We start from the raw sequence: 25,780 nt of genomic DNA, 5'->3' as shown, positions 1-25,780 counted from the left end.
TGACTTTTCCTCATCTGTCTTTTGGGGTCATAGTAGTTTGTAACCGGTTAAGTAAATTGCCTCTCTTACAGGGAGCAATGGACACGAGTTCATGTTCCTGCTGAAGGGGCACGAGGACCTGCGGCAAGACGAGAGGGTGATGCAGCTTTTTGGACTAGTAAACACTCTGTTAGCGAATGACCCGGCGTCTCTGCGGAAGAACCTCAGGTAATGCCCTCAGGGCCTGCGCTAGGTTTGTACATTGTACAGCTGAGTACAGGTAACACCTCTATGTTCTATTGTTCTGGCAGCATCCAGAGATACGCCGTTATACCTCTGTCCACTAACTCGGGGCTGATCGGCTGGGTGCCGCATTGTGACACACTACATGCTCTAATCCGAGACTATCGTGAGAAGAAGAAGATCCTGCTGAACATTGAGCATCGCATCATGCTGAGGGTAACCAGGAGACTCTTAGCTTGTACCTAACATTCCCTAACTACAGAGAATTAATCGTCCCTCATGGTTGCAGATGGCTCCAGATTACGATCATCTAACCCTCATGCAGAAGGTCGAGGTGTTCGAACATGCTGTTAATAACACTGCCGGGGATGACTTGGCCAAGCTTCTGTGGCTGAAAAGCCCCAGCTCAGAGGTAAGATGCTCCCAGCTTAGTGCTATGGCTCCATCATCAGATTAGTGAGCGGTTATTCCTGGGATGGCTCCGTTTCTATGCCTGGAGAGTGCTAAAGTCTCCCTCACATGATGGCTGCGTTTCCATGCCTGGGGAGTGCTAGAGTCTCCCTCACATGATGGCTGCGTTTCCATGCCTGGGAAGTGCTAGTCTCCCTCACGTGATGGCTGCGTTTCCATGCCTGGGGAGTGCTAGAGTCTCCCTCATGGGATGGCTGCGTTTCCATGCCTGGGAAGTGCTAGAGTCTCCCTCACATGATGGCTGCGTTTCCATGCCTGGGGAGTGCTAGAGTCTCCCTCACATGATGGCTGCGTTTCCATGCCTGGGGAGTGCTAGAGTCTCCCTCACGTGATGGCTACGTTTCCATGCCTGGGGAGTGCTAGAGTTTCCCTCACGTGATGACTGCGTTTCCATGTCTGGGGAGTGCTAAAGTCTTGCTCACGTGATGGCTGTGTTTCCATGCCTGGGGAGTGCTAGAGTCTCCCTCACGTGATGGCTGCGTTTCCATGCCTGGGGAGTGCTAGAGTCTCCCTCACATGATGGCTGCGTTTCCATGCCTGGGGAGTGCTAAAGTCTTGCTCACGTGATGGCTGCGTTTCCATGCCTGGGGAGTGCTAGAGTTTCCCTCATGTGATGGCTGCGTTTCCATGCCTGGGAAGTGCTAGTCTCCCTCACGTGATGGCTGCGTTTCCATGCCTGGGGAGTGCTAGAGTTTCCCTCACGTAATGGCTGCGTTTCCATGCCTGGGAAGTGCTAGTCTCCCTCACGTGATGGCTGCGTTTCCATGCCTGGGAAGTGCTAGAGTCTCCCTTACGTGATGGCTGCGTTTCCATGCCTGGGAAGTGCTAGAGTCTCCCTCAAGTGATGGCTGCGTTTCCATGCCTGGGAAGTGCTAGAGTCTCCCTCACGTGATGGCTGCGTTTCCATGCCTGGGGAGTGCTAGAGTCTTGCTCACGCGATGGCTGCGTTTCCATGCCTGGGGAGTGCTAAAGTCTCCCTCACGTGATGGCTGCGTTTCCATGCCTGGGGAGTGCTAAAGTTTCCCTCACGTGATGGCAGCGTTTCCATGCCTGGGGAGTGCTAGAGTTTCCCTCACGTAATGGCTGCGTTTCCATGCCTGGGAAGTGCTAGTCTCCCTCACGTGATGGCTGCGTTTCCATGCCTGGGGAGTGCTAGAGTCTCCCTCACGTGATGGCTGCGTTTCCATGCCTGGGGAGTGCTAGAGTCTCCCTTACGTGATGGCTGCGTTTCCATGCCTGGGAAGTGCTAGAGTCTCCCTCACGTGATGGCTGCGTTTCCATGCCTGGGGAGTGCTAGAGTCTCCCTCAAGCGATGGCTGCATTTCCATGCCTGGGGAGTGCTAGAGTTTCCCTCATGTGATGGCTGCGTTTTCATGCCTGGGAAGTGCTATTGTGTACGTCACATGGTGGATGTCATAAAGGAAGATAATAGTTACCCCAAAGAGTACAGGTTGCTGATAGCAACCAATTAGCTTGTAACTGATGAATCTCCTAAATGTTTTTGTCTCATGATATAATTGACAGTGTTTTCGATTTGGGGAATACACACTGAGCTGTCAATAAGGAGAGTAATTGAATGTATAGGAAGTGGTTAAATCACGCTATGGGAAATGAGAAAAAGGAGAAAAGATGTCCTGTAACGGTGCACCAAGATAAGAATAAAATATAACCTTTATTGACTTCTTTTAAGAACTGCGAGATAAAAATACATATAATAACAAACAAGGGTGGGGTGTAACACACTTTAAAACCAAGGTGGCAGGCAGACGCTTGTAGTAGGGTATAATGTATGTGCTGATTTCACTTTGAATGGTGGGCTCTTGGTCCGTGCAGAATTAACTGACAGACCCAATATTGGTAATGTGAGCGGGTTGATAAACCTCTTTAGTAGATGCTCTGATTACCGCAATATCACTTGTGCCATCTGGATTAAAGCATCAGTGGGAACGTAGTGGCAAGATAGCGGGGATTGACATACACTTGATATACTATATGGTATGGGTGAATGTCACTCTGCCTCCCTCAGGAGAATCCCTTTCTAAGCCACTGTCCCTAGTGCTGTTCGCCCACTGTGGACACACTCTATCTGATAGAGACGTGATCTCCCATCGGCTGTAATGCCTGCCTGGTAGGGGAGTCCGTGTGCTAGGTAGAGGTGCCGCCTGGGTAATTTCACTGTGCTAGTCCAGTGGAGTCGCCTCCAAAAGGACCTAGCTGGATGCAGTGAACGCCCTTACAAGGGCTATAGCGGTAAAGCACTAATTCAACAGATAATACATCAATGTGAGAAATAATAAACAACTACAAACATCTGCCCGCACACCGCTTCCTGAGGCTAGCGGTCAATCAATATGTCAATCCCCGCTATCTTGTCACTACGTTCCCACTGATGCTTTAATCCAGATGGCACAAGTGATATTGCGGTAATCAGAGCATCTACTAAAGAGGTTTATTAACCCGCTCACATTACCAATATCAATATTGGGTCTGTCAGATAACTCTGCACGGACCAAGAGTTCAAAGTGAAATCAGCACATACATTATACCCTACTACAAGCGTCTGCCTGCCACCTTGGTTTTAAAGTGTGTTACACCCCACCCTTGTTTGTTATTATATGTATTTTTATCTCGCAGTTCTTAAAATAAATCAATAAAGGTTATATTTTATTCTTATCTTGGTGCACCGATACAGGACATCTTTTCTCCTTTTTCTCATTTCCTGTTAACTCCTATGTCCGAGGTAGCACACCCCCATATGTCCAAATGAATTTCAGAATACTATAATTCAGGGGGTCCATTTTCTGAACTATTGTGTCTTGTGCGACCCACTACATCCCTCTTTATCCCTCCTAAATCACGCTATGCACAATGATGGAGGACACGCTGTATTGAGGTTAAAAAGTTTTATATTTATATAAATATTTTATATTTATAAGTTTTAACCTCAATACAGCGTGTCCTCCATCATTGCGCATAGCGTGATTTAACCACTTCCTATACATTCAAGTACTCTCCTTATTGACAGCGCAGTGTGTAGTCCCCAAATTGAATACTTTTTCTTTCTTTTTTTTGGAGTCTGGCAGACTCTTTACACCTGCAGCAGCCATATAAGGTTTTCAATATGTATAAGAACCTTTTTTATTTGCACCCTTTATTATATACCCACTAGTGCCGGGGCTCTTGAGAGATTGGGACATCCCCTTTCTCTCAAGAAAAAAACTTCCAATAATTGACAGTGTATTATATCTTACTTCATATTTTAGGTTTGGTTTGACAGGAGAACAAATTACACCCGTTCTTTGGCTGTGATGTCCATGGTGGGATACATCCTAGGCCTGGGTGACAGGTACGTAATATATATTAAATATAGAAAGTCAAAGAAATGTTGCTGGGATATCTGAAAGTAAATGTGGCATAAAGGTGCAATATGACAGGAGGGAGATGGTTGGCCCGAGGCAGGAGAAAGGAGATGGTTGGCCCGAGGCAGGAGAGGGAGATGGTTGGCCCGAGGCAGGAGAAAGGAAATGGTTGGCCTGCGGCAGGAGAGGGAGATGGTTGGCCCGAGGCAGGAGAAAGGAAATGGTTGGCCCGAGGCAGGAGAAAGGAAATGGTTGGCCCGCGGCAGGAGAGGGAGATGGTTGGCCCGAGGCAGGAGAAAGGAAATGGTTGGCCCGAGGCAGGAGAAAGGAAATGGTTGGCCCGAGGCAGGAGAAAGGAAATGGTTGGCCCGAGGCAGGAGAGGGAGATGGTTGGCCCGCGGCAGGAGAGGGAGATGGTTGGCCTGCGGCATGAGGGAGCCACAGGTAAGAGGCAGATAGTTTGAAGGAGGGTGATGGTTAGCAAGGGGCAGGAGAGTGCTCCTTGGCCCGAGGCAGGAGAGGGAGATGGTTGGCCCGAGGCAGGAGAGGGAGATGGTTGGCCCGAGGCAGGAGAGGGAGATGGTTGGCCCGAGGCAGGAGAGGGAGATGGTTGGCCCGAGGCAGGAGAGGGAGATGGTTGGCCCGAGGCAGGAGAGGGAGATGGTTGGCCAGCGGCAGGAGTGGGAGATGGTTGGCCAGCAGCAGGAGGGAGCCACAGGTAAGAGGGAGATGGTTTGAAGGAGGGTGATGTTTGGCAAGGGGCAGGAGAGTGCTGTTTTGCCAGCGGCAGGAGAGGGAGATGGTTGGCCAGAGGCAGGAGGGAGCCAGAGGTGAAAGGGCGATGGTTGGCCGAGGCAGGAGAGGGAGATGGTTGGCCCGAGACAGGAGGGAGCCAGAGGTGAAAAGGAGATGATTGGCCAAAGGCATGAGGGTGATGGTTGGCTGGAGGCCGGAGGAGGTTGTTGGCCAGAGGCAATAGAGGGAGGTGGATGGCCAGGGGCAGGAGAGGAATCCAGAGGTAAGAGGGAGATGGTTTGCAAAAGGGCATGAGGGCAATTGTTGGCCAGGGGAAGAAGGGTGATGGTGGGCCAGAGGCGGAAGGGTAATGGTGTGTCAGAGCAAGGAAGGTGATTTTTTGGGCCGTCTGAGCTGGGTGGTGGTTGTCATGAGGCAGACGGGAGATGGTCTTCGTTATCTAAAACAAGCGGTTAACGGTAGATAATTGGGCTACGCAGGGAATGGATGGAGATTTCATAGGGGGAAGTTGATTTTCTTGAAGGTTTCTGATCAGAACATCGATGACCGTCTTCTCTTCATACAGGCACCCTTCTAATCTGATGCTGGATCGCCTCAGTGGGAAAATCCTACATATAGATTTTGGGGACTGTTTTGAGGTAATTACTTGCATGTTTACTGTTCACAAATGTATCAAACTAAAAAGCAGGTAGCTCTGATAAATTAAGTCCTCCAGTGCCGCTTATCCCAGCACTGCATGCAGCATCCTGCCCCGTCTCTCCTGCTATTCCCAGCATTGCATGCAGCTGCCTGCTCTGTGTCTCCTGCTAATTCCAGCATTGCATACAGCCGTCTGCCCCGTGTCGCCTGCTATTCCCAGCATTGCATACAGCTATCTGTCCTGTGTCTCCTGCTTATCCCAGCATTGCATACAGCTGCATGCCCCGTATCTCTGGCTAATCCCAGCATTGCATGCAGCGTTCTGACCGTGTCTCTTGCTAATCCCAGCATTGCATACAGCACCTTGCCCTGTGTCTCCTGCTAATCCCGGCATTGCATGCAGCCGGCTGTCTCCTGCTAATCCCAGCATTGCATACAGCACCTTGCCCTGTGTCTCCCGCTAATCCCGGCATTGCATGCAGCCGGGGTCTCCTGCTAATCCCAGCATTGCATGCAGCCGCCTGCCCCGTATCTCCTGCTAATCCCAGCATTGCATGCAGCCGCCTGCCCCGTATCTCCTGCTAATCCCAGCATTGCATGCAGCCGCCTGCCCCGTATCTCCTGCTAATCCCAGCATTGCATGCAGCCGCCTGTCTCCTGCTAATCCCAGCATTGCATGCAGCCGCCTGCCCCGTATCTCCTGCTGATCCCAGCATTGCATGCAGCCGCCTGTCTCCTGCTAATCCCAGCATTGCATGCAGCCGCCTGCCCCGTATCTCCTGCTAATCCCAGCATTGCATGCTGCCGCCTGCCCCGTATCTCCTGCTGATCCCAGCATTGCATGCAGCCGCCTGGCACTGTTTGGCCCTATGTAGCAGCTGGTACTAGAGCATTCTGTTATTACTTCAGGTGGCGATGACCAGGGAGAAGTTTCCCGAGAAGATCCCGTTCCGTCTTACAAGGATGCTCACCAATGCCATGGAGGTTGGTATAGTTGGCTGCTGTGCATATGACTGACCATATGCTTGGTGTTCTCTAATATCAGCCTTTGGCAGGTCACTGGCCTGGATGGAAACTACCGGATTACCTGTCATACCGTCATGGAGGTGCTGCGGGAACATAAGGACAGCGTCATGGCAGTATTGGAAGCCTTTGTGTATGATCCCCTGCTCAACTGGAGACTTATGGACAGTGAGTACGGGACTGGGGGAACCCCACTGTTGGGGTACACGGTGTATGTAGTGTTCCAGCAGGGGGGGGGGGGGGGGGGGGCGTTATTGTGCGTATATGCATGTAGCCTGAGCTGTAATCACTTCCAGAGATAGCCCCTTCCCTATGTAACAGCGCTGTGCTGTCTGTGGGGTGAGAGACGACGGCTCTTCGCTGGGGCACTTCTTGTGTGTGACTGTGATAAACCAGAACTTTTACCATCAGAAATCTCCACGTCCATAACATCTACGTGTATATAGTCCTGTTATCAGCCTGCATCTCAGGGTCCAGAGACGTGACGGATCGGTGTGAGGGAATCCGTATCTGCCGTATGTGTGTGCTCTGTGGGTCAGCATTACCTGCCCACGAGGCCTGACAGCGTGACCAGAGGAGCCATACAGTCCATGAATACCCCAGCTGGCCGATCCAATATATCAGCAAGATCAGTGTATACAGTGTCATAGTAATATATCCTTCTATAGAATCATATGAACGTGGTCCTGTCCATAGATGACAGCATCTGCTAAAGCTTATCCTGAAAACATGCTACGGTACATTTGGTTTTATTTTCTGAAGAAAAAAAAAATTATCATATAACCTTAAGGGGCCAGCAATAGGTGACAGCGTCTGCTGAGGGTTATCCTGAAAACATGCTAGGGTTCACCCGGTATAGTGTGATAGCAGTGTGATCATTTACATGTGCGGATTCTAAAGCAGCATCATAAATGCTAATACAGGGTATATTGTTATGTCCTTCCAATATCTGGCAAAGAAACCTTATAGTGAATGTGTGGTCTTTAAACGCATCAGACAGACCAGAAATCCCCATCCGGTAGAGGGATGGACCAGCTGACATTGCAGGACACGTGCTGATGAGAGGGCATCTAGAGGTACTGTACCTTGTGGCCAGCTCGAGGTTCTGTGTCCTGAGCGGTACAATGTTGCTGCCCAGCTCCGTGTGAGGATGGAATTCCTCAGCCTCCTGGCTGGTCTGTGCCGTCGGTGGCACAGAATGGTTGATGTGCACGTTTCACCGTTGGGGGCGTGGTTTTAACCTTTAGTCCCACACCAAGAAGTTCCTCGAGCAAAGAGTCGTCTTCTCTCGTGTTCAGTCTTGTATCTGACTCTAGAGAGCACGTCCGCCCACCACTAATATCGTGCCAGAGAACTGGGTTATTCCGATGTATAGTAGTTGGCTATTCAGTCTGATATATTCAGCCAGTCACTCTGATAGGTACTGAAGGAGGCTCCAGTACAGAGAATATTACCAGTTATTTATATAGCGCACACATATTCCGCAGTGCTGTACAGAGACTATTATTACCAGTTATTATATAGCGCACACATATTCCACAGCGCTGTACAGAGAATATATATTATTACCAGTTATTATATAGCGCACACATATTCCGCAGTGCTCTACAGAGAATATTATTACCAGTTATTATATAGCGCACACATATTCCGCAGCGCTGTACAGAGATTATTATTACCAGTTATTATATAGCGCACACATATTCCACAGCGCTGTACAGAGAATATATATTATTACCAGTTATTATATAGCGCACACATATTCCGCAGTGCTCTACAGAGAATATTATCACCAGTTATTTATATAGCGCACACATATTCCACAGCGCTGTACAGAGAATATTATTACCAGTTATTATATAGCGCACACATATTCCACAGCGCTGTACAGAGACTATTATTACCAGTTATTATATAGCGCACACATATTCCGCAGCGCTGTACAGAGAATATTACCAGTTATTATATAGCGCACACATATTCCACAGCGCTGTACAGAGAATATATATTATTACCAGTTATTATATAGCGCACACATATTCCGCAGTGCTCTACAGAGAATATTATCACCAGTTCTTTATATAGCTCACACATATTCCACAGCGCTGTAGTGAGAATATTATTACCAGTTATTATATAGCGCACACATATTCCACAGCACTGTACAGAGACTATTATTACCAGTTATTATATAGCGCACACATATTCCGCAACGCTGTACAGAGAATATTATTACCAGTTATTATATAGCGCACACATATTCCACAGCGCTGTACAGAGAATATATATTATTACCAGTTATTATATAGCGCACACATATTCCGCAGTGCTCTACAGAGAATATTATCACCAGTTATTTATATAGCGCACACATATTCCACAGCGCTGTACAGAGAATATTATTACCAGTTATTATATAGCGCACACATATTCCACAGCGCTGTACAGAGACTATTATTACCAGTTATTATATAGCGCACACATATTCCGCAGCGCTGTACAGAGAATATTATTACCAGTTATTATATAGCGCACACATATTCCACAGCGCTGTACAGAGAATATATATTATTACCAGTTATTATATAGCGCACACATATTCCGCAGTGCTCTACAGAGAATATTATCACCAGTTATTTATATAGCTCACACATATTCCACAGCGCTGTACAGAGAATATTATTACCAGTTATTATATAGCGCACACATATTCCACAGCGCTGTACAGAGACTATTATTACCAGTTATTTTATAGCGCACACATATTCTGCAGCGCTGTACAGAGAATATTATTACCAGTTATTATATAGCGCACACATATTCCACAGCGCTGTACAGGGAATATTATTGCCAGTTATTATATAGCGCACACATATTCCGCAGCGCTGTACAGAGAATATTATTACCAGTTATTATATAGAGCACACATATTCCGCAGCGCTGTACAGAGAATATATATTATTACCAGTTATTATATAGCGCACACATATTCCGCAGCACTGTACAGAGAATATATGTTATTACCAGTTATTATATAGCGCACACATATTCCACAGCGCTGTACAGAGAATATATATTATTACCAGTTATTATATAGCGCACACATATTCCGCAGTGCTCTACAGAGAATATTATCACCAGTTATTTATATAGCGCACACATATTCCACAGCGCTGTACAGAGAATATTATTACCAGTTATTATATAGCGCACACATATTCCACAGCGCTCTACAGAGAATATTATCACCAGTTATTTATATAGCGCACACATATTCCGTAGCGCTGTACAGAGAATAGTTGAATACTCACATCAGTACCTGCCCCAGTGGAGCTTACAATCTATTGTCCCTACCACATGTACACGCACACATATTCTAGGGTTAATAATTTTGGGGGGAGCCAATTATCTGATATGTTTTTAGAATGTGGATTGAAATCGGAGGGAAACCACACAAGCACACGGAGAATATACAAACTCCTCACAGCTAGGGCCATGGTGGGAATAGAACCCATGACTTCAGCGTGTATGCTTACCTACCTAGACCCACTTACCATATTGTTACAACTATCAGCAGGGAATAAGTAGAATGATGTGTGATTTATACATTGCTGCTCTCGCTGATAGACACTACTTAGCAGGAAGGAGCCTTTACTAAGTGTTTGGTAGTAGTCACCATCCCGCCAGTGGAACCAACTCTTTCTCTAACTCATCCTTCCCACAGTCTGCCCCTTCTGTAACCTAACCCTGCTCCTCCCTCTCTCTGCCCTTCCTTCAACCTAACTCTGCTCCTCCCTCTCTCTGCCCTTCCTTCAACCTAACTCTGCTCCTCCCTCTCTCTGCCCTTCCTTCAACCTAACTCTGCTCCTCCCTCTCTCTGCCCTTCCCTCAACCTAACCCTGCTCCTCCCCCTCTCTGCCCTTCCCCTACCTGCAGCCTAACCCTGCTCCTCCTCCTCTGCCCCTCCTGCAACCTCACCCTGCTCCTCCTCCTCTGCTCCTCCTGCAACCTAACCCTGCTCCTCCCCCTCTGCCCCTCCTGCAACCTAACCCTGCTCCTCCTCCTCTCTGCCCTTCCCCTTTCCTGCAGCCTAACCCTGCTCCTCCTCTCTGTCCCTCCTGCAACCTAACCCTGCTCCTCCTCTCTGTCCCTCCTGCAACCTAACCCTGCTCTTCCCCCTCTGCCCTTCCCCTTTCCTGCAGCCTATCCCTGCTCCTCCTCCTCTGCCCCTCCTGCAACCTAACCCTGCTCCCCCTCCTCTGCCCCTCCTGCAACCTAACCCTGCTCCTCCCCCTCTGCCCCTCCTGCAACCTAACCCTGCTCCTCCCCCTCTCTGCCCTTCCCGTTTCCTGCAGCCTAACCCTGCTCCTCCTCTCTGTCCCTCCTGCAACCTAACCCTGCTCCTCCTCTCTGTCCCTCCTGCAACCTAACCCTGCTCCTCCCCATCTTTGCCCTTCCTCTTTCCTGCAGCCTAACCCTGCTCCTCCTCCTCTGCCCCTCCTGCAACCTAACCCTGCTCCACACCCTCTCTGTCCCTCCCCCTGCTGCAGTCTGCCTCTCCCATAATCTAAAGGCCCCCATACACTATGCGATTTTGGGATGATTTCATCCGATTTCGGCACTTTGGGCCGACAACCGGGTGAAATCAGCCCAAAATCGCAGGTGTGTGATATCTGATCCGATCCGGTGCGCATCGGACCGGATCAGGGAGATCGGACGGTCAGCATGTACGATCACGTCCGACCTCCCTGTATGCATATGCCTGCCCACCTGACAGGCATATGCATGCAGACAACCGGGGGAGCAGTGTGACGGGCAGCGGGTCCCTGAGCAGCGCTTGGCTGGCGGCGTCGGCGAGTGCTGACCTGGCCGGGCGGTGTGATGATCACAGATATCATTCAGCAGCGCTGCGGGACGGGACGCGCAGTGGCGGGTATTAGATTTTTAAAAAACCTGTCAAATGACTGGCCGTTCTCTGATTGGCTGAGAGCCATGCTGATGTGCTAGTTCAGGTATCATGCCCGGTCTGCTCTCAGTGGTGACACCGTGTATATGACCGTATATGAATTGTGCTGCTTTTCCTTACCAAGCAGGAGGGAGTGGATGTGAATGAGCCCCTTCCTGTGTTGCAGGATGCCTAATCCTGCTGTGATCTGCATGTACTAACGTTCTGTATAATGGCTGACATATAGCCCGCTCCATGCCTGGAATAAGGGGAATAACGGCAACTCCTTACATAAAAGCCTCTTATCACCCTATCCAATAATGATCTTTTTACAGCCAATTTAAAAGGCAACAAACGATCTTGTACGCGGACAGACTCGTACTCGGCCGGACAGTCCGTGGGTGAGTGACGCTTCCACAACGGCTAATATCCTACTTCATTGGTCAGATGCCTGTACGCATGGTAATAACCTGTGTCTGCCTGCATATGGTGTAGTTCCAGGCTACACACAGGGGTAATGCAGTACACACACACAGGTACTCCCACACTGCCTGGGGTAATACAGTACACACACAGGTCCTCCCACACTGCCTGGGGTAATACAGTACACACACACAGGTCCTCCCACACTGCCTGGGGTAATACAGTACACACACACACAGGTTCTCCCACACTGCCTGGGGTAATACAGTACACACACAGGTCCTCCCACACTGCCTGGGGTAATACAGTACACACACACAGGTACTCCCACACTGCCTGGGGTAATACAGTACACACACACAGGTCCTCCCACACTGCCTGTGGTAATGCAGTACACACAGGTCCTCCCACACTGCCTGGGGTAATACAGTACACACACAGGTCCTCCCACACTGCCTGGGGTAATACAGTACACACACACAGGTCCTCCCACACTGCCTGGGGTAATGCAGTACACACACACACAGGTTCTCCCACACTGCCTGGGGTAATACAGTACACACACAGGTCCTCCCACACTGCCTGGGGTAATACAGTACACTACACACACACAGGTCCTCCCACACTGCCTGGGGTAATACAGTACACACACACAGGTACTCCCACACTGCCTGGGGTAATACAGTACACACACACAGGTCCTCCCACACTGCCTGTGGTAATGCAGTACCCACAGGTCCTCCCACACTGCCTGGGGTAACACAGTACACACACACAGGTCCTCCCACACTGCCTGGTGTAATACAGTACACACACACAGGTCCTCCCACACTGCCTGGGGTAACACAGTACACACACACAGGTCCTCCCACACTGCCTGGAGTAATACAGTACACACACACAGGTCCACCCACACTGCCTGGGGTAATACAGTACACACACAGGTCCTCCCACACTGCCTGGTGTAATACAGTACACACACAGGTCCTCCCACACTGCCTGGTGTAATACAGTACACACACACAGGTACTCCCACACTGCCTGGGGTAATACAGTACACACACAGGTCCTCCCACACTGCCTGGGGTAATACAGTACACACACACAGGTCCTCCCACACTGCCTGGAGTAATATAGTACATACACACAGGTCCTCCCACACTGCCTGGGGTAACACAGTACACACACACAGGTCCTCCCACACTGCCTGGGGTAACACAGTACACACACACAGGTCCTCCCACACTGCCTGGAGTAACACAGTACACACACACAGGTCCTCCCACACTGCCTGGGGTAACACAGTACACACACACACAGGTACTCCCACACTGCCTGGGGTAATACAGTACACACACACAGGTCCTCCCACACTGCCTGGGGTAATACAGTACACACACAGGTCCTCCCACACTGCCTGGAGTAATACAGTACACACACACAGGTCCTCCCACACTGCCTGGGGTAACACAGTACACACACACAGGTCCTCCCACACTGCCTGGGGTAATACAGTACACACACACAGGACCTCCCACACTGCCTGGGGTAATACAGTACACACACACAGGTCCTCCCACACTGCCTGGGGTAATACAGTACACACACACAGGTCCTCCCACACTGCCTGGGGTAATACAGTACACACACACAGGTACTCCCACACTGCCTGGGGTAATACAGTACACACACACAGGTACTCCCACACTGCCTGGGGTAATACAGTACACACACAGGTACTCCCACACTGCCTGGGGTAATACAGTACACACACACAGGTCCTCCCACACTGCCTGGTGTAATACAGTACACACACAGGTCCTCCCACACTGCCTGGGGTAATACAGTACACACACACAGGTACTCCCACACTGCCTGGGGTAATACAGTACACACACACAGGTACTCCCACACTGCCTGGGGTAATACAGTACACACACACAGGTATTCCCACACTGCCTGGGGTAATACAGTACACACCACACACACCGGTTCTCCCACACTGCCTGGTGTAATACAGTACACACACACAGGTCCTCCCACACTGCCTGTGGTAATGCAGTACACACACACACAGGTTCTCCCACACTGCCTGGTGTAATGCAGTACACACACACAGGTCCTCCCACACTGCCTGTGGTAATGCAGTACACACACACACAGGTTCTCCCACACTGCCTGGGGTAATACAGTACACACACACAGGTACTCCCACACTGCCTGGGGTAATACAGTACACACACACAGGTTCTCCCACACTGCCTGGTGTAATACAGTACACACACAGGTCCTCCCACACTGCCTGGGGTAATACAGTACACACACACACACAGGTTCTCCCACACTGCCTGGTGTAATACAGTACACACACAGGTCCTCCCACACTGCCTAGTGTAATACAGTACACACAGGTCCTCCCGCACCTCTGTGTGTGTATACTGTATTATTCCGGGCAGTGTGGGAGTACCTGTGTGTGTATACGGCATTACCCCTGGCAGTGTGGGAGTGCATGTGTGGAAACTGCATTACCCCAGGCAGTGTGAGAATACCTGTGTCTGTGTCTGTGTGTGTGTGTGTGTGTGTGTGTGTGTGTGTGTGTGTGTGTGTGTGTGTACTGCGTTACCCCAGGCAGTGTGGGAGTACCTTTCAGGCATGAGAATCATTCCTCCATCACTGCAGAGTGGACTGGCCGAGCTTCTGTTCCTGCAGTGTACTTACCCCTCCATGGCCTGTGTGTGCAGCACATCACTGCTTGTGTTATATATAGCATCACTTCTCCTGTCCCCACCAGTGACACCTGCCCTATGTACTAACACTACAGGGATGTAATGGGGGGACTCCTGTAGCACTATACCCCTCCATGGCCTGTGTGTGCAGCACATCACTGCTTGTGTTATATGTAGCATCACTTCTCCTGTCCCCACCAGTGACACCTGCCCTATGTACTAACACTACAGGGATGTAATGGGGGGATTCCTGTAGCACTATACCCCTCCATGGCCTGTGTGTGCAGCACATCACTGCTTGTGTTATATATAGCATCACTTCTGTTCCCGCCAGTGACACCTGCCCTGTGTACTAACACTACAGGGATGTAATGGGGGGACTCCTGTAGCACTATACCCCTCCATGGCCTGTGTGTGTGCAGCACATCACTGCTTGTGTTATATATAACATCACTTCTCCTGTAACCACCAGTGACACCTGCCCTATGTACTAACACTGCAGGGATGTAATGGGGGGACTCCTGTAGCACTATACCCCTCCATGGCCTGTGTGTGCAGCACATCACTGCTTGTGTTATATATAGCATCACTTCTGTTCCCACCAGTGACACCTGCCCTATGTACTAACACTACAGGGATGTAATGGGGGGATTCCTGTAGCACTATACCCCTCCATGGCCTGTGTGTGTGCAGCACATCACTGCTTGTGTTATATATAACATCACTTCTCCTGTAACCACCAGTGACACCTTCCCTATGTACTAACACTACAGGGATGTAATGGGGGGGCTCCTGTAGCACTATACCCCTCCATGGCCTGTGTGTGCAGCACATCACTGCTTGTGTTATATATAGCATCACTTCTGTCCCCACCAGTGACACCTGCCCTATGTACTAACACTACAGGGATGTAATGGGGGGACTCCTGTAGCACTATACCCCTCCATGGCCTGTGTGTGCAGCACATCACTGCTTGTGTTATATATAGCATCACTTCTGTTCCCATCAGTGACACCTTCCCTATGTACTAACACTACAGGGGTGTAATGGGGGGCTCCTGTAGCACTATATCCCTCCATGGACTGTGTGTGCAGCACATCACTGCTTGTGTTATATATAGCATCACTTCTGTTCCCATCAGTGACACCTTCCCTATGTACTAACACTACAGGGATGTAATGGGGGGACTCCTGTAGCACTATACCCCTCCATGGCCTGTGTGTGCAGCACATCACTGCTTGTGTTATATATAGCATCACTTCTGTTCCCATCAGTGACACCTTCCCTATGTACTAACACTACAGGGGTGTAATGGGGGGCTCCTGTAGCACTATATCCCTCCATGGACTGTGTGTGCAGCACATCACTGTTATATATAACATCACTTCTCCTGTAACCACCAGTGACACCTGCCCTATGTACTAACACTACAGGGATGTAATGGGGGGACTCCTGTAGCACTATACCCCTCCATGGCCTGTGTGTGTGCAGCACATCACTGCTTGTGTTATATATAACATCACTTCTCCTGTAACCACCAGTGACACCTTCCCTATGTACTAACACTACAGGGGTGTAATGGGGGGCTCCTGTAGCACTATACCCCTCCATGGCCTGTGTGTGTGCAGCACATCACTGCTTGTGTTATATATAACATCACTTCTCCTGTAACCACCAGTGACACCTTCCCTATGTACTAACACTACAGGGATGTAATGGGGGGGCTCCTGTAGCACTATACCCCTCCATGGCCTGTGTGTGCAGCACATCACTGCTTGTGTTATATATAGCATCACTTCTGTTCCCACCAGTGACACCTGCCCTATGTACTAACACTACAGGGATGTAATGGGGGGACTCCTGTAGCACTATACCCCTCCATGGCCTTTGTGTGCAGCACATCACTGCTTGTGTTATATGTAGCATCACTTCTCCTGTAATCACCAGTGACACCTGCCCTATGTACTAACACTACAGGGATGTAATGGGTAGACTCATGTAGCACTATACCCCTCCATGGCCTGTGTGTGTGCAGCACATCACTGCTTGTGTTGTGTCAACCCATTAACCCTACCCATTCTATCCTCCTTATGGTCTCAGCAGCTTCCTCGCAGCGGAAAAATACGTCAATCCTATAATATCATCCATTCATACCAAGGGATTACCTTTACCTGCTACCAAACTGATATTTACTCAATTTACACTACACTCCCTAGGTGTTAATGATACAGCCCTCTCCTGGTTCTTATCTTACCTATCTGATTGCTCTTTCACTGTTTGCTTCTCTGACTCTCTCTTCCACACAGTCTTAAGGGCCCTACATACGCAGAGATGTGTGCCAGAGATACATAACGGGAGATTCAGCACAAGAGATTTCACTCTTGTGGCTCATTTCAGACAATGAGCCACATACAGAGAGATTTGTGTCAGAGATTCAAATTGGGAGATTCAGCACGGGAGATTTCAAATCTGTCACAGAAAGTGAAGTAAACACTGCACTTGATCACAAAAATGTTATTATTACTGAACACATCTAGCACATAACTAATGTCTTCTTTAATAAGTATTCTTTCACCTCCCCCTAATATTGCCCCCCCCCCCAAATGTAATCATGGTGGCTAATATTGTCTTTTACAGTAGGACTACAGGTCCCAGCAAGCCTGCCCCACATGCTGGCACCTGGGAGAACCACAGGTACCAGCATGTGGGGCATTAAAGGCCAGTCGGTACCTATAGCCCCCCTGTAAAGGAAATATTAAAATAAAACAAAACACAGATGTTTTAGTATTTTATTAACTGCATCTGGTCTTCACCCAGGGGGGCTCCTGCCCCCCCCCCCCCCCCCCAGGGCTTCTGCGGTGTCTTCACCTGGGGGCAGCGGCCCCCTAAGCTCTTTTGCATGGCTGCCGCCTCCCAGGGCTTCTGCCTCTTCATCTGTGTTCTTCACCTGGGGGCGGCGGCCTTTTAAGCTCTTTTGCATTGGCTGCGCCTCCCAGGACTTCGGGAGCTCTTCTCTCCTCCTCCGCCGTCGGACTGACTGCCCCTACCCTGTCTCGAGCTGGCTAATATAGCCAGCTCGAGGGGGCGGGGCAATGACACGGCGAGCCGTGATTTGCTGGCCGCGGCCATTTTGAAATTTTAATTTTTTTAAATTTTTTTTTAACATTTCCTCCCGATGCCGCCGCCGAGAGGAGAGGTGAGGTGGGGGTGGCGATGGGTGCTACTGCTGGTGGGGGGTCAGGGGTGGCGGTGGCGGCGGCAGGGGTGGCGGCGGCGGCGGGTTCTGCGGCATCCGCAGTCGCTCGCCCTGCTCATCTGCCCACAGCCACACATGCGGAAGATGAGCAGGAGCTTTCTGAGCGACTGCTCTGAATTGAACAGCCCGTCCGTTCTGAATCTATGACAGATTCAGAACGGCGGGTGCGCGCATGTAAATCGCTGTGTGGGCTATATACACAGCGATTTACATGCATTTTCTGAGCGATTTGTTAGAATCGCTCAGAAAATGCCTGAATATCGTGCTGTATGTGGGGCCCTTAAGGTCCTCTGCTTTCCTCAATCTATACCTCATCTCTTGGCAAACTAATCAGCTTGTATGCGGATGATACTCAAATCTATCTATCAACCTCAGAGTTGTCACCACTGGTCTTGGGCCGAGTCTCTGAATACCTCTCTGCCATCTCATACAGGATATCTTCTCGCCACTAACTCAATATTTCCAAAACGGAATTCCTTATATTCCCACCAGCCAAGTACAGTTACCATCCTGATATCTCATAACTGTTAACAACTCGACAATCTACCCTACCCCACAAGCTCGTTGCCTAGGGGTCATCTTCGACTCTGCTGTCCTTTGTTTTCCACATTCACTCTGTCTCCAAATCATGTTACATGCATCTAAAAAACATATCCAGAATACGACCGTATATCACACAAGACACTACTGAATCTCTTATCCATGCACTCATTATATCCCGCATTGATTATTGCAATAGTCTCCTAACCGGTCTTCCCAAGAACAGACTCTCACCACTGCAATCCATACTAAATGCTGCTGCTAGGCTGATCTTCCTTGCAAGACGCTCATCGTCTGCTGATCCGCTCTGCCAGTCCATCCATTGGTTGCCTGTATCTTACCGTATTCAATACAAAACACTTCTACTCGCATATAAAGCTATTAACCATACTGCACCAGCTTATATCTCCTTACTTATCACAAAATATCTGCCATCTCGACCACTCCGCTCTGCACAAGATCTGCGTCTCTCTTCTGCACGGATCACTAGCTCCCATTCACTATTACAGGACTTTCATTGGGCTGCTCCCATCCTATGGAATGCCCTTCCACGCACAATAAGACTCTCCACTAGCCTCCAAACTTTCAAGTGTTCCCTGAAAACTCACCTCTTCAGGCAAGCCTATCATATTTATATACCACACACATAACCCTCTGAGGCACTTATGTATTATATAGCTTCCCTTCTGGACTTGTAACTTGGTATATAGTGCATTTATTTTCCTGTTGCCATGGGTGTGGGTTGGGGGGTACAAGCTTTTTAGCAGAGTGGAGCTACATTTATAGTTATGCCACTGGATGTATCCACTTACATAGCCATTACTCTGACCAAATTTGTTACCATACGTGTAAGCTCATCACTTTCCAGCAGCATATTTACACATTTGCTCGTACTGCAAAGCACCAGTAATTTGCATAGACATATAAACTATATGGACAATATGTACAAAGGTATATATAAAAAGACTTATATAGTAATTACTAAGATCACTATATGATAGTGCACATTTAAATAGAACTGCCGTATGTATATACTTAGTGAGACAAAGAATAATTATTTAATATATAGAAAAGTGTAACCTAACGTGGCTGAATAACAAGGTAAGGGAAGTTAGTGTAACCCAACGTGGCTGAATAACAAGGTAAGGGAAGTTAGTGTAACCCAACGTGGCTGAATAACAAGGTAAGGGAAGGAAGTGTCACCCAACGTGGCTGAATAACAAGGTAAGGGAAGTTAGTGTCACCCAACGTGGCTGAATAAGAAGGTAAGGGAAGTTAGTGTCACCCAACGTGGCTGAATAAGAAGGTAAGGGGAGTTAGTGTAACCCAACGTGGCTGAATAAAAAGGTAAGGGAAGGAAGTGTAACCCAACGTGGCTGAATAACAAGGTAAGGGAAGGAAGTGTAACCCAACGTGGCTGAATAACAAGGTAAGGGAAGTTAGTGTAACCCAATGTGGCTGAATAAGAAGGTAAGGGAAGTAAGTGTAACCCAACGTGGCTGAATAAGAAGGTAAGGGAAGTTAGTGTAACCCAACGTGGCTGAATAACAAGGTAAGGGAAGTAAGTGTAACCCAACGTGGCTGAATAACAAGGTAAGGGAAGTTAGTGTAACCCAACGTGGCTGAATAACAAGGTAAGGGAAGGAAGTGTAACCCAACGTGGCTGAATAACAAGGTAAGGGAAGTTAGTGTAACCCAACGTGGCTGAATAAGAAGGTAAGGGGAGTTAGTGTAACCCAACGTGGCTGAATAAGAAGGTAAGGGGAGTTAGTGTAACCCAACGTGGCTGAATAAGAAGGTAAGGGAAGGAAGTGTAACCCAACGTGGCTGAATAACAAGGTAAGGGAAGTTAGTGTAACCCAACGTGGCTGAATAAGAAGGTAAGGGGAGTTCGTGTAACCCAACGTGGCTGAATAAGAAGGTAAGGGGAGTTAGTGTAACCCAACGTGGCTGAATAAGAAGGTAAGGGGAGTTAGTGTAACCCAACGTGGCTGAATAAGAAGGTAAGGGAAGTAAGTGTAACCCAACATGGCTGAATAAGAAGGTAAGGGAAGGAAGTGTAACCCAACGTGGCTGAATAAGAAGGTAAGGGAAGTAAGTGTAAAGCTGCCCATAGACTGTCCGTTCTGTACTATGAGATGCGCGCTCCCACGCATCTCATCGTACGGTACATAAAGTCATCGCATCGCATGCACACTGCATGCACAAGGCATGCAATGCGATGTGATGTGTACTATATAAGTCCCGAACGGATCCGTTAAACGGTGTATGGGCCATGTATGGGCACCTTAACACAACGTGGCTGAATAAGAAGGTAAGGGACGATAGTGAAAAGAGGCAGAATTCAAATTGTGTAAGTCTGACGGGAAGGAGGAGAACTTCCGCTTAAACAAGAAATGTAACAAAACATACAAAAAGGCAAGCAGAACTGCTTTAATGGAAAGCAAGACAAATCCTAAAATAATTTTTTTAGCTATATCAATGGTACAAGTAACAACAAACCTTAAAATATAGGACCCCTAAAAAGTGAGGTAGGCGGAATAATTGATGAGAAGGACAAAGCAGAGGGGTACTTGTGTATTATCACGGCACCCGCGAAATCTGCCGCAAATCGCATGCAAATATCGGATGCGATTTAGCGGCTGATTTTCCTCTATTTTCTGCTGATTTGCATGCTCTTCCATCCTTGCACATCCCCACTATCCAAGTTAGCCCGAAGCGTGGGGAGCGGACGTGGTACGCGTCCTCCCGACCTGTTCACACCCCCACTATCCACGTCGGCGTGGAGTTGATTTTATAAAGCGTGGCGAGCGGACGCGGAAAACAATCCCAAAGCGTGGTGAGCACAGCGAGTCCTGCGAGGGGACACCGATTACTTGGCGTGTATTCCGCGTCCCCTCACGGGGCTCGCCACACTTTATAAAATCAACTCCACGTGGATAGTGGGGGTATGAACAGATCAGGAGGATGTGTACCGCGTCCACTCGCCACGCTTCGGGCTGACTTTGATAGTGGGGGTGTGCAAGGATGGAATAGCACAAGTACCTAATATTATTCTCTGAACAGCGCTGTGGAATATGTGTGCGCTATATAATAACTGGTAATAATAGTCTCTGTACAGCGCTGCGGAATATGTGTGCACTATATAATAACTGGTAATAATATTCTCTGTACGGCGCTGCGGAATATGTGTGCGCTATATAATAACTGGTAATAATAGTCTCTGTACAGCGTTGCGGAATATGTGTGCGCTATATAAATAACTGGTAATAATAGTCTCTGTACAGTGCTGCGGAATATGTGTGCGCTATATAAATAACTGGTAATAATAGTCTCTGTACAGCGCTGTGGAATATGTGTGCGCTATATAAATAACTGGTAATAATAGTCTCTGTACAGCGCTGCGGAATATGTGTGCGCTATATAATACCTGGTAATAATATTCTCTGTACAGCGCTGCGGAATATGTGTGCGCTATATAAATAACTGGTGATAATCTCTGTACAGGGCTGCCGAATATGTGTGTGCTATATAAATGGTGGTAATATTCTCTGTTCAGCGCTGCGGAATATGTGTGCGCTATATAATAACTGGTAATAATAGTCTCTGTACAGTGCTTCGGAATATGTGTGCGCTATATAAATAACTGGTAATAATAGTCTCTGTACAGCGCTGCGGAATATGTGTGCGCTATATAATAACTGGTAATAATATTCTCTGTACAGCGCTGTGGAATATGTGTGCGCTATATACATAACTGGTAATAATCTCTGTACAGCGCTGTGGAATATGTGTGCGCTATATAATAACTGGTAATAATATTCTCTGTACAGCGCTGTGGAATATGTGTGCGCTATATAATAACTGGTAATAACAGTCTCTGTACAGCGCTGTGGAATATGTGTGCGCTATATAATAACTGGTAATAATAGTCTCTGTACAGCGCTGCGGAATATGTGTGCGCTATATAATAACTGGTAATAATAATCTCTGTACAGCGCTGTGGAATATGTGTGCGCTATATAATAACTGGTAATAATATTCTCTGTACAGCGCTGCAACATATGTGTGCGCTATATAATAACTGGTAATAACAGTCTCTGTACAGCGCTGTGGAATATGTGTGCGCTATATAATAACTGGTAATAATAGTCTCTGTACAGCGCTGCGGAATATGTGTGCGCTATATAATAACTGGTAATAATATTCTCTGTACAGCGCTGCGGAATATGTGTGCGATATATAAATAACTGGTAATAATAGTCTCTGTACAGCGCTGCGGAATATGTTTGCGCTATATAATAACTGGTAATAACAGTCTCTGTACAGCGCTGTGGAATATGTGTGCGATATATAAATAACTGGTAATTATAGTCTCTGTACAGCGCTGCGGAATATGTGTGTGCTATATAATAACTGGTAATAATAGTCTCTGTACAGCGCTGCGGAATATGTGTGCGATATATAATAACTGGTAATAATAGTCTCTGTACAGCGCTGTGGAATATGTGTGCGATATATAAATAACTGGTAATTATAGTCTCTGTACAGCGCTGCGGAATATGTGTGTGCTATATAATAACTGGTAATAATAGTCTCTGTACAGCGCTGCGGAATATGTGTGCGATATATAATAACTGGTAATAATATTCTCTGTACAATGCTGCGGAATATGTGTGCGCTATATAATAACTGGTAATAATATATATTCTCTGTACAGCGCTGCGGAATATGTGTGCGCTATATAATAACTGGTAATAATAGTCTCTGTACAGCGCTGCGGAATATGTGTGCGATATATAATAACTGGTAATAATATTCTCTGTACAATGCTGCGGAATATGTGTGCGCTATATAATAACTGGTAATAATATATATTCTCTGTACAGCGCTGCGGAATATGTGTGCGCTATATAATAACTGGTAATAATAGTCTCTGTACAGCGCTGCGGAATATGTGTGCGATATTTAAATAACTGGTAATAAATAATAAAGACTGTTTTAGCCCTCAGCGTGTTCTCAGTAACTAGGTTCCCTGGTAGTGCATGCCAGACACTCTCTAAACCGTACAGTATCCTTTGTACTTAGCTGGTATATCTTTGCTCTCCTCAGAAATGCTGGAGACGGTGGAGCTCGGGGAGACTGCGCATAAGAAGCCGGGGAGCACCGTACCGGAATCTATCCATACATACAGTAAGTGCACAGCGCGCCCGCAAATGTCTGTTATGGAATCTACAGAGATATATAATGACTGGAATGTCAGTTCCTGGGTGTGTGCACTGAGACTGACCGTTATTCAGGGCCCACAAGATGTGTCGGGGCCCCATTGCTAGAGCTGAATTTCTAAATAGATAGATCCCTTTAAACACAAGGAAGAGGTGAGTACTGCAGGCATAGGTAGGTGGTTCCCTGCAGATGGTGCTGATTGGGGTTCCCTGTGGGTGGCGTGGATTAGTGATCCCTGCAGATGGCGCTGATTGGGGTTCCCTGCAGATGGCGCTGATTGGGGTTCCCTGCAGATGGCGCTGATTGGGGTTCCCTGCGGGTGGCGCGGATTAGGGTTCCCTGCAGATGGCGCTGATTGGGGTTCCCTGCAGATGGCGCTGATTGGGGTTCCCTGTGGGTGGCGTGGATTAGGGTTCCCTGCAGATGGCGCTGATTGGGGTTCCCTGCGGGTGGCGCGGGTTAGGGTTCCCTGCGGTATAACATGTTTCCTCTTCCTTGCAGTCGGTGATGGTTTGGTTCAGCCGGAAGCTCTGAATAAGAAAGCTATACAGATCATTAACCGGGTGCGAGATAAACTCACAGGTAAATGGTGGCTACTCTCTGTGCAGCGCCCCCAGGAGGACACATTAAGCAAGTGGAAGTTTCCAAATAATGTATTTATCCTGTAATTATTTATCTTCCGAAGGGGGTCGCTGGTGAGGGTGTAGGGTGTGTATGACAACACCCAACACACACACACACACACACACAGAAGCTGTTTGTAACATATTGGAAAAAGCCATCTGAGACATTGCCGTCTTGCACAATAAGCGCATCATTCACTCTACCTCCCTCTGTCTCTCCGTCGCACCCCCTCCCATGAGTGGAATCTCCCTCCCCCTCTCCCTCCCCCTCCCCGTCCCCCTCTCCCTCCCCCTCTCCCTCCCCCTCTCCCTCCCCCTCCCCCTCTCCCTCTCCCTCCCCCTCTCCCTCCCCCTCTCCCTCCCCCTCTCCCTTCCCGTCTCCCTTCCCACCCCCCTTCTCCCTCCCCGCCCCCCTTCTCCCTCCCCCTCTCCCTCCCCCTCTCCCTCCCCCTCTCCCTTCCCGTCCCCCTTCTCCCTCCCCCTTCTCCCTCCTCCTTCTCCCTCCTCCTTCCTTCCCGTCCCCCTTCTCCCTCCCCCTTCCTTCCTGTACCCCTTCTCCCTCCCCCTTCCTTCCCGTCCCCCTTCTCCCTCCCCTTCCTTCCCGTCCCCCTTCCTTCCCCTCCCCCTTCCCCTCCCCCTTCCTTCCCTTCCCCTCCCCCTTCCTTCCCTTCCCCTCCCCCTTCCTTCCCTTCCCCTCCCCCTTCCTTCCCTTCCCCTCCCCCTTCCTTCTCTTCCCCTCCCCCTTCCTTCCCTTCCCCTCCCCCTTCCTTCCCTTCCCTTCTCCTCCCCCTTCCTTCCCTTCCCTTCCCCTCCCCCTTCCTTCCCTTCCCTTCCCCTCCCCCTTCCTTCCCTTCCCTTCCCCTCCCCCTTCCTTCCCTTCCCTTCCCCTTCCTTCCCTTCCCCTCCCCCTTCCTTCCCTTCCCCTCCCCCTTCCTTCCCTTCCCTTCCCCTCCCCCTTCCTTCCCTTCCCCTCCCCCTTCCTTCCCTTCCCCTCCCCCTTCCTTCCCCTGCCCCTTCCTTCCTCTCCCTCTATATAGTCAGGAAAATGAACCTAGCACAGAGGCAGTGGCGTAACTATCGTCCCGCAGCCCCCGCGGTGGCGGGGAGGCGCTGAGGGTATGTGGGCACCGGGGGTGGGCTGCGGGACGATAGTTACTCACTGTTTGCCTTCTGCCGCGGCGCCGGTGGTTTTATTTGCAGTGCACCGGGTCCCAGCTCTCCCGAGTCCCGGCAGCCGCAGCGCTGTTCTAATACAAAAAGGTGACACTTGGAAAATGGCTGCCCCCATACCGCAGACAGTTTTTCGTCTGCAGTATAAGGGCAGCCATTTTCCAAGTGTCACTTTTTCATTAGCAGCAGTAACGGGAGAGCCGCCCCGGACCCGGCGCAGACGGATGCGGCCACGCCGGCCAGAGGTAACACACACACACACACACATACATACAAACACACACACACAGAAACACAACCACCCCCCTAGTTACGCCGCTGCACAGAGGCCATGGGTATGTGGTCTGGTCACAGAAGTATGATTATGCCCAGGCATTAGTGTCCTTAATAACATTCTGTCT

At 49.0% G+C, this 25,780-nt stretch overlaps 1 protein-coding gene across 4 annotated transcripts in view; it reads left to right on the top strand.

Annotated features, from left to right (window-relative positions):
* MTOR (mechanistic target of rapamycin kinase) overlaps positions 1-25,780 on the top strand; it is a 183,137-nt gene that overhangs the window by 156,843 nt on the left and 514 nt on the right. For all 4 annotated transcript variants that reach the window (XM_083163434.1, XM_083163435.1, XM_083163436.1 and 1 more), the window contains exons 49-57: positions 72-207; positions 291-438; positions 512-634; positions 3,957-4,039; positions 5,374-5,446; positions 6,357-6,431; positions 6,503-6,638; positions 23,473-23,553; positions 24,088-24,168. In XM_083163434.1, the coding sequence (XP_083019560.1) occupies positions 72-207; positions 291-438; positions 512-634; positions 3,957-4,039; positions 5,374-5,446; positions 6,357-6,431; positions 6,503-6,638; positions 23,473-23,553; positions 24,088-24,168 (936 nt within the window). The remainder of the gene's footprint in view (positions 1-71; positions 208-290; positions 439-511; positions 635-3,956; positions 4,040-5,373; positions 5,447-6,356; positions 6,432-6,502; positions 6,639-23,472; positions 23,554-24,087; positions 24,169-25,780) is intronic.

The sequence above is a fragment of the Crinia signifera genome, chromosome 19, assembly GCF_055691185.1.
Source record: "Crinia signifera chromosome 19, ASM5569118v1, whole genome shotgun sequence".
In the NCBI taxonomy this organism is placed as follows: domain Eukaryota; kingdom Metazoa; phylum Chordata; class Amphibia; order Anura; family Myobatrachidae; genus Crinia; species Crinia signifera.
The sequence above is the reverse complement of the archived record's forward strand: the minus strand, read 5'-3'. Positions and strand labels throughout refer to the sequence as shown.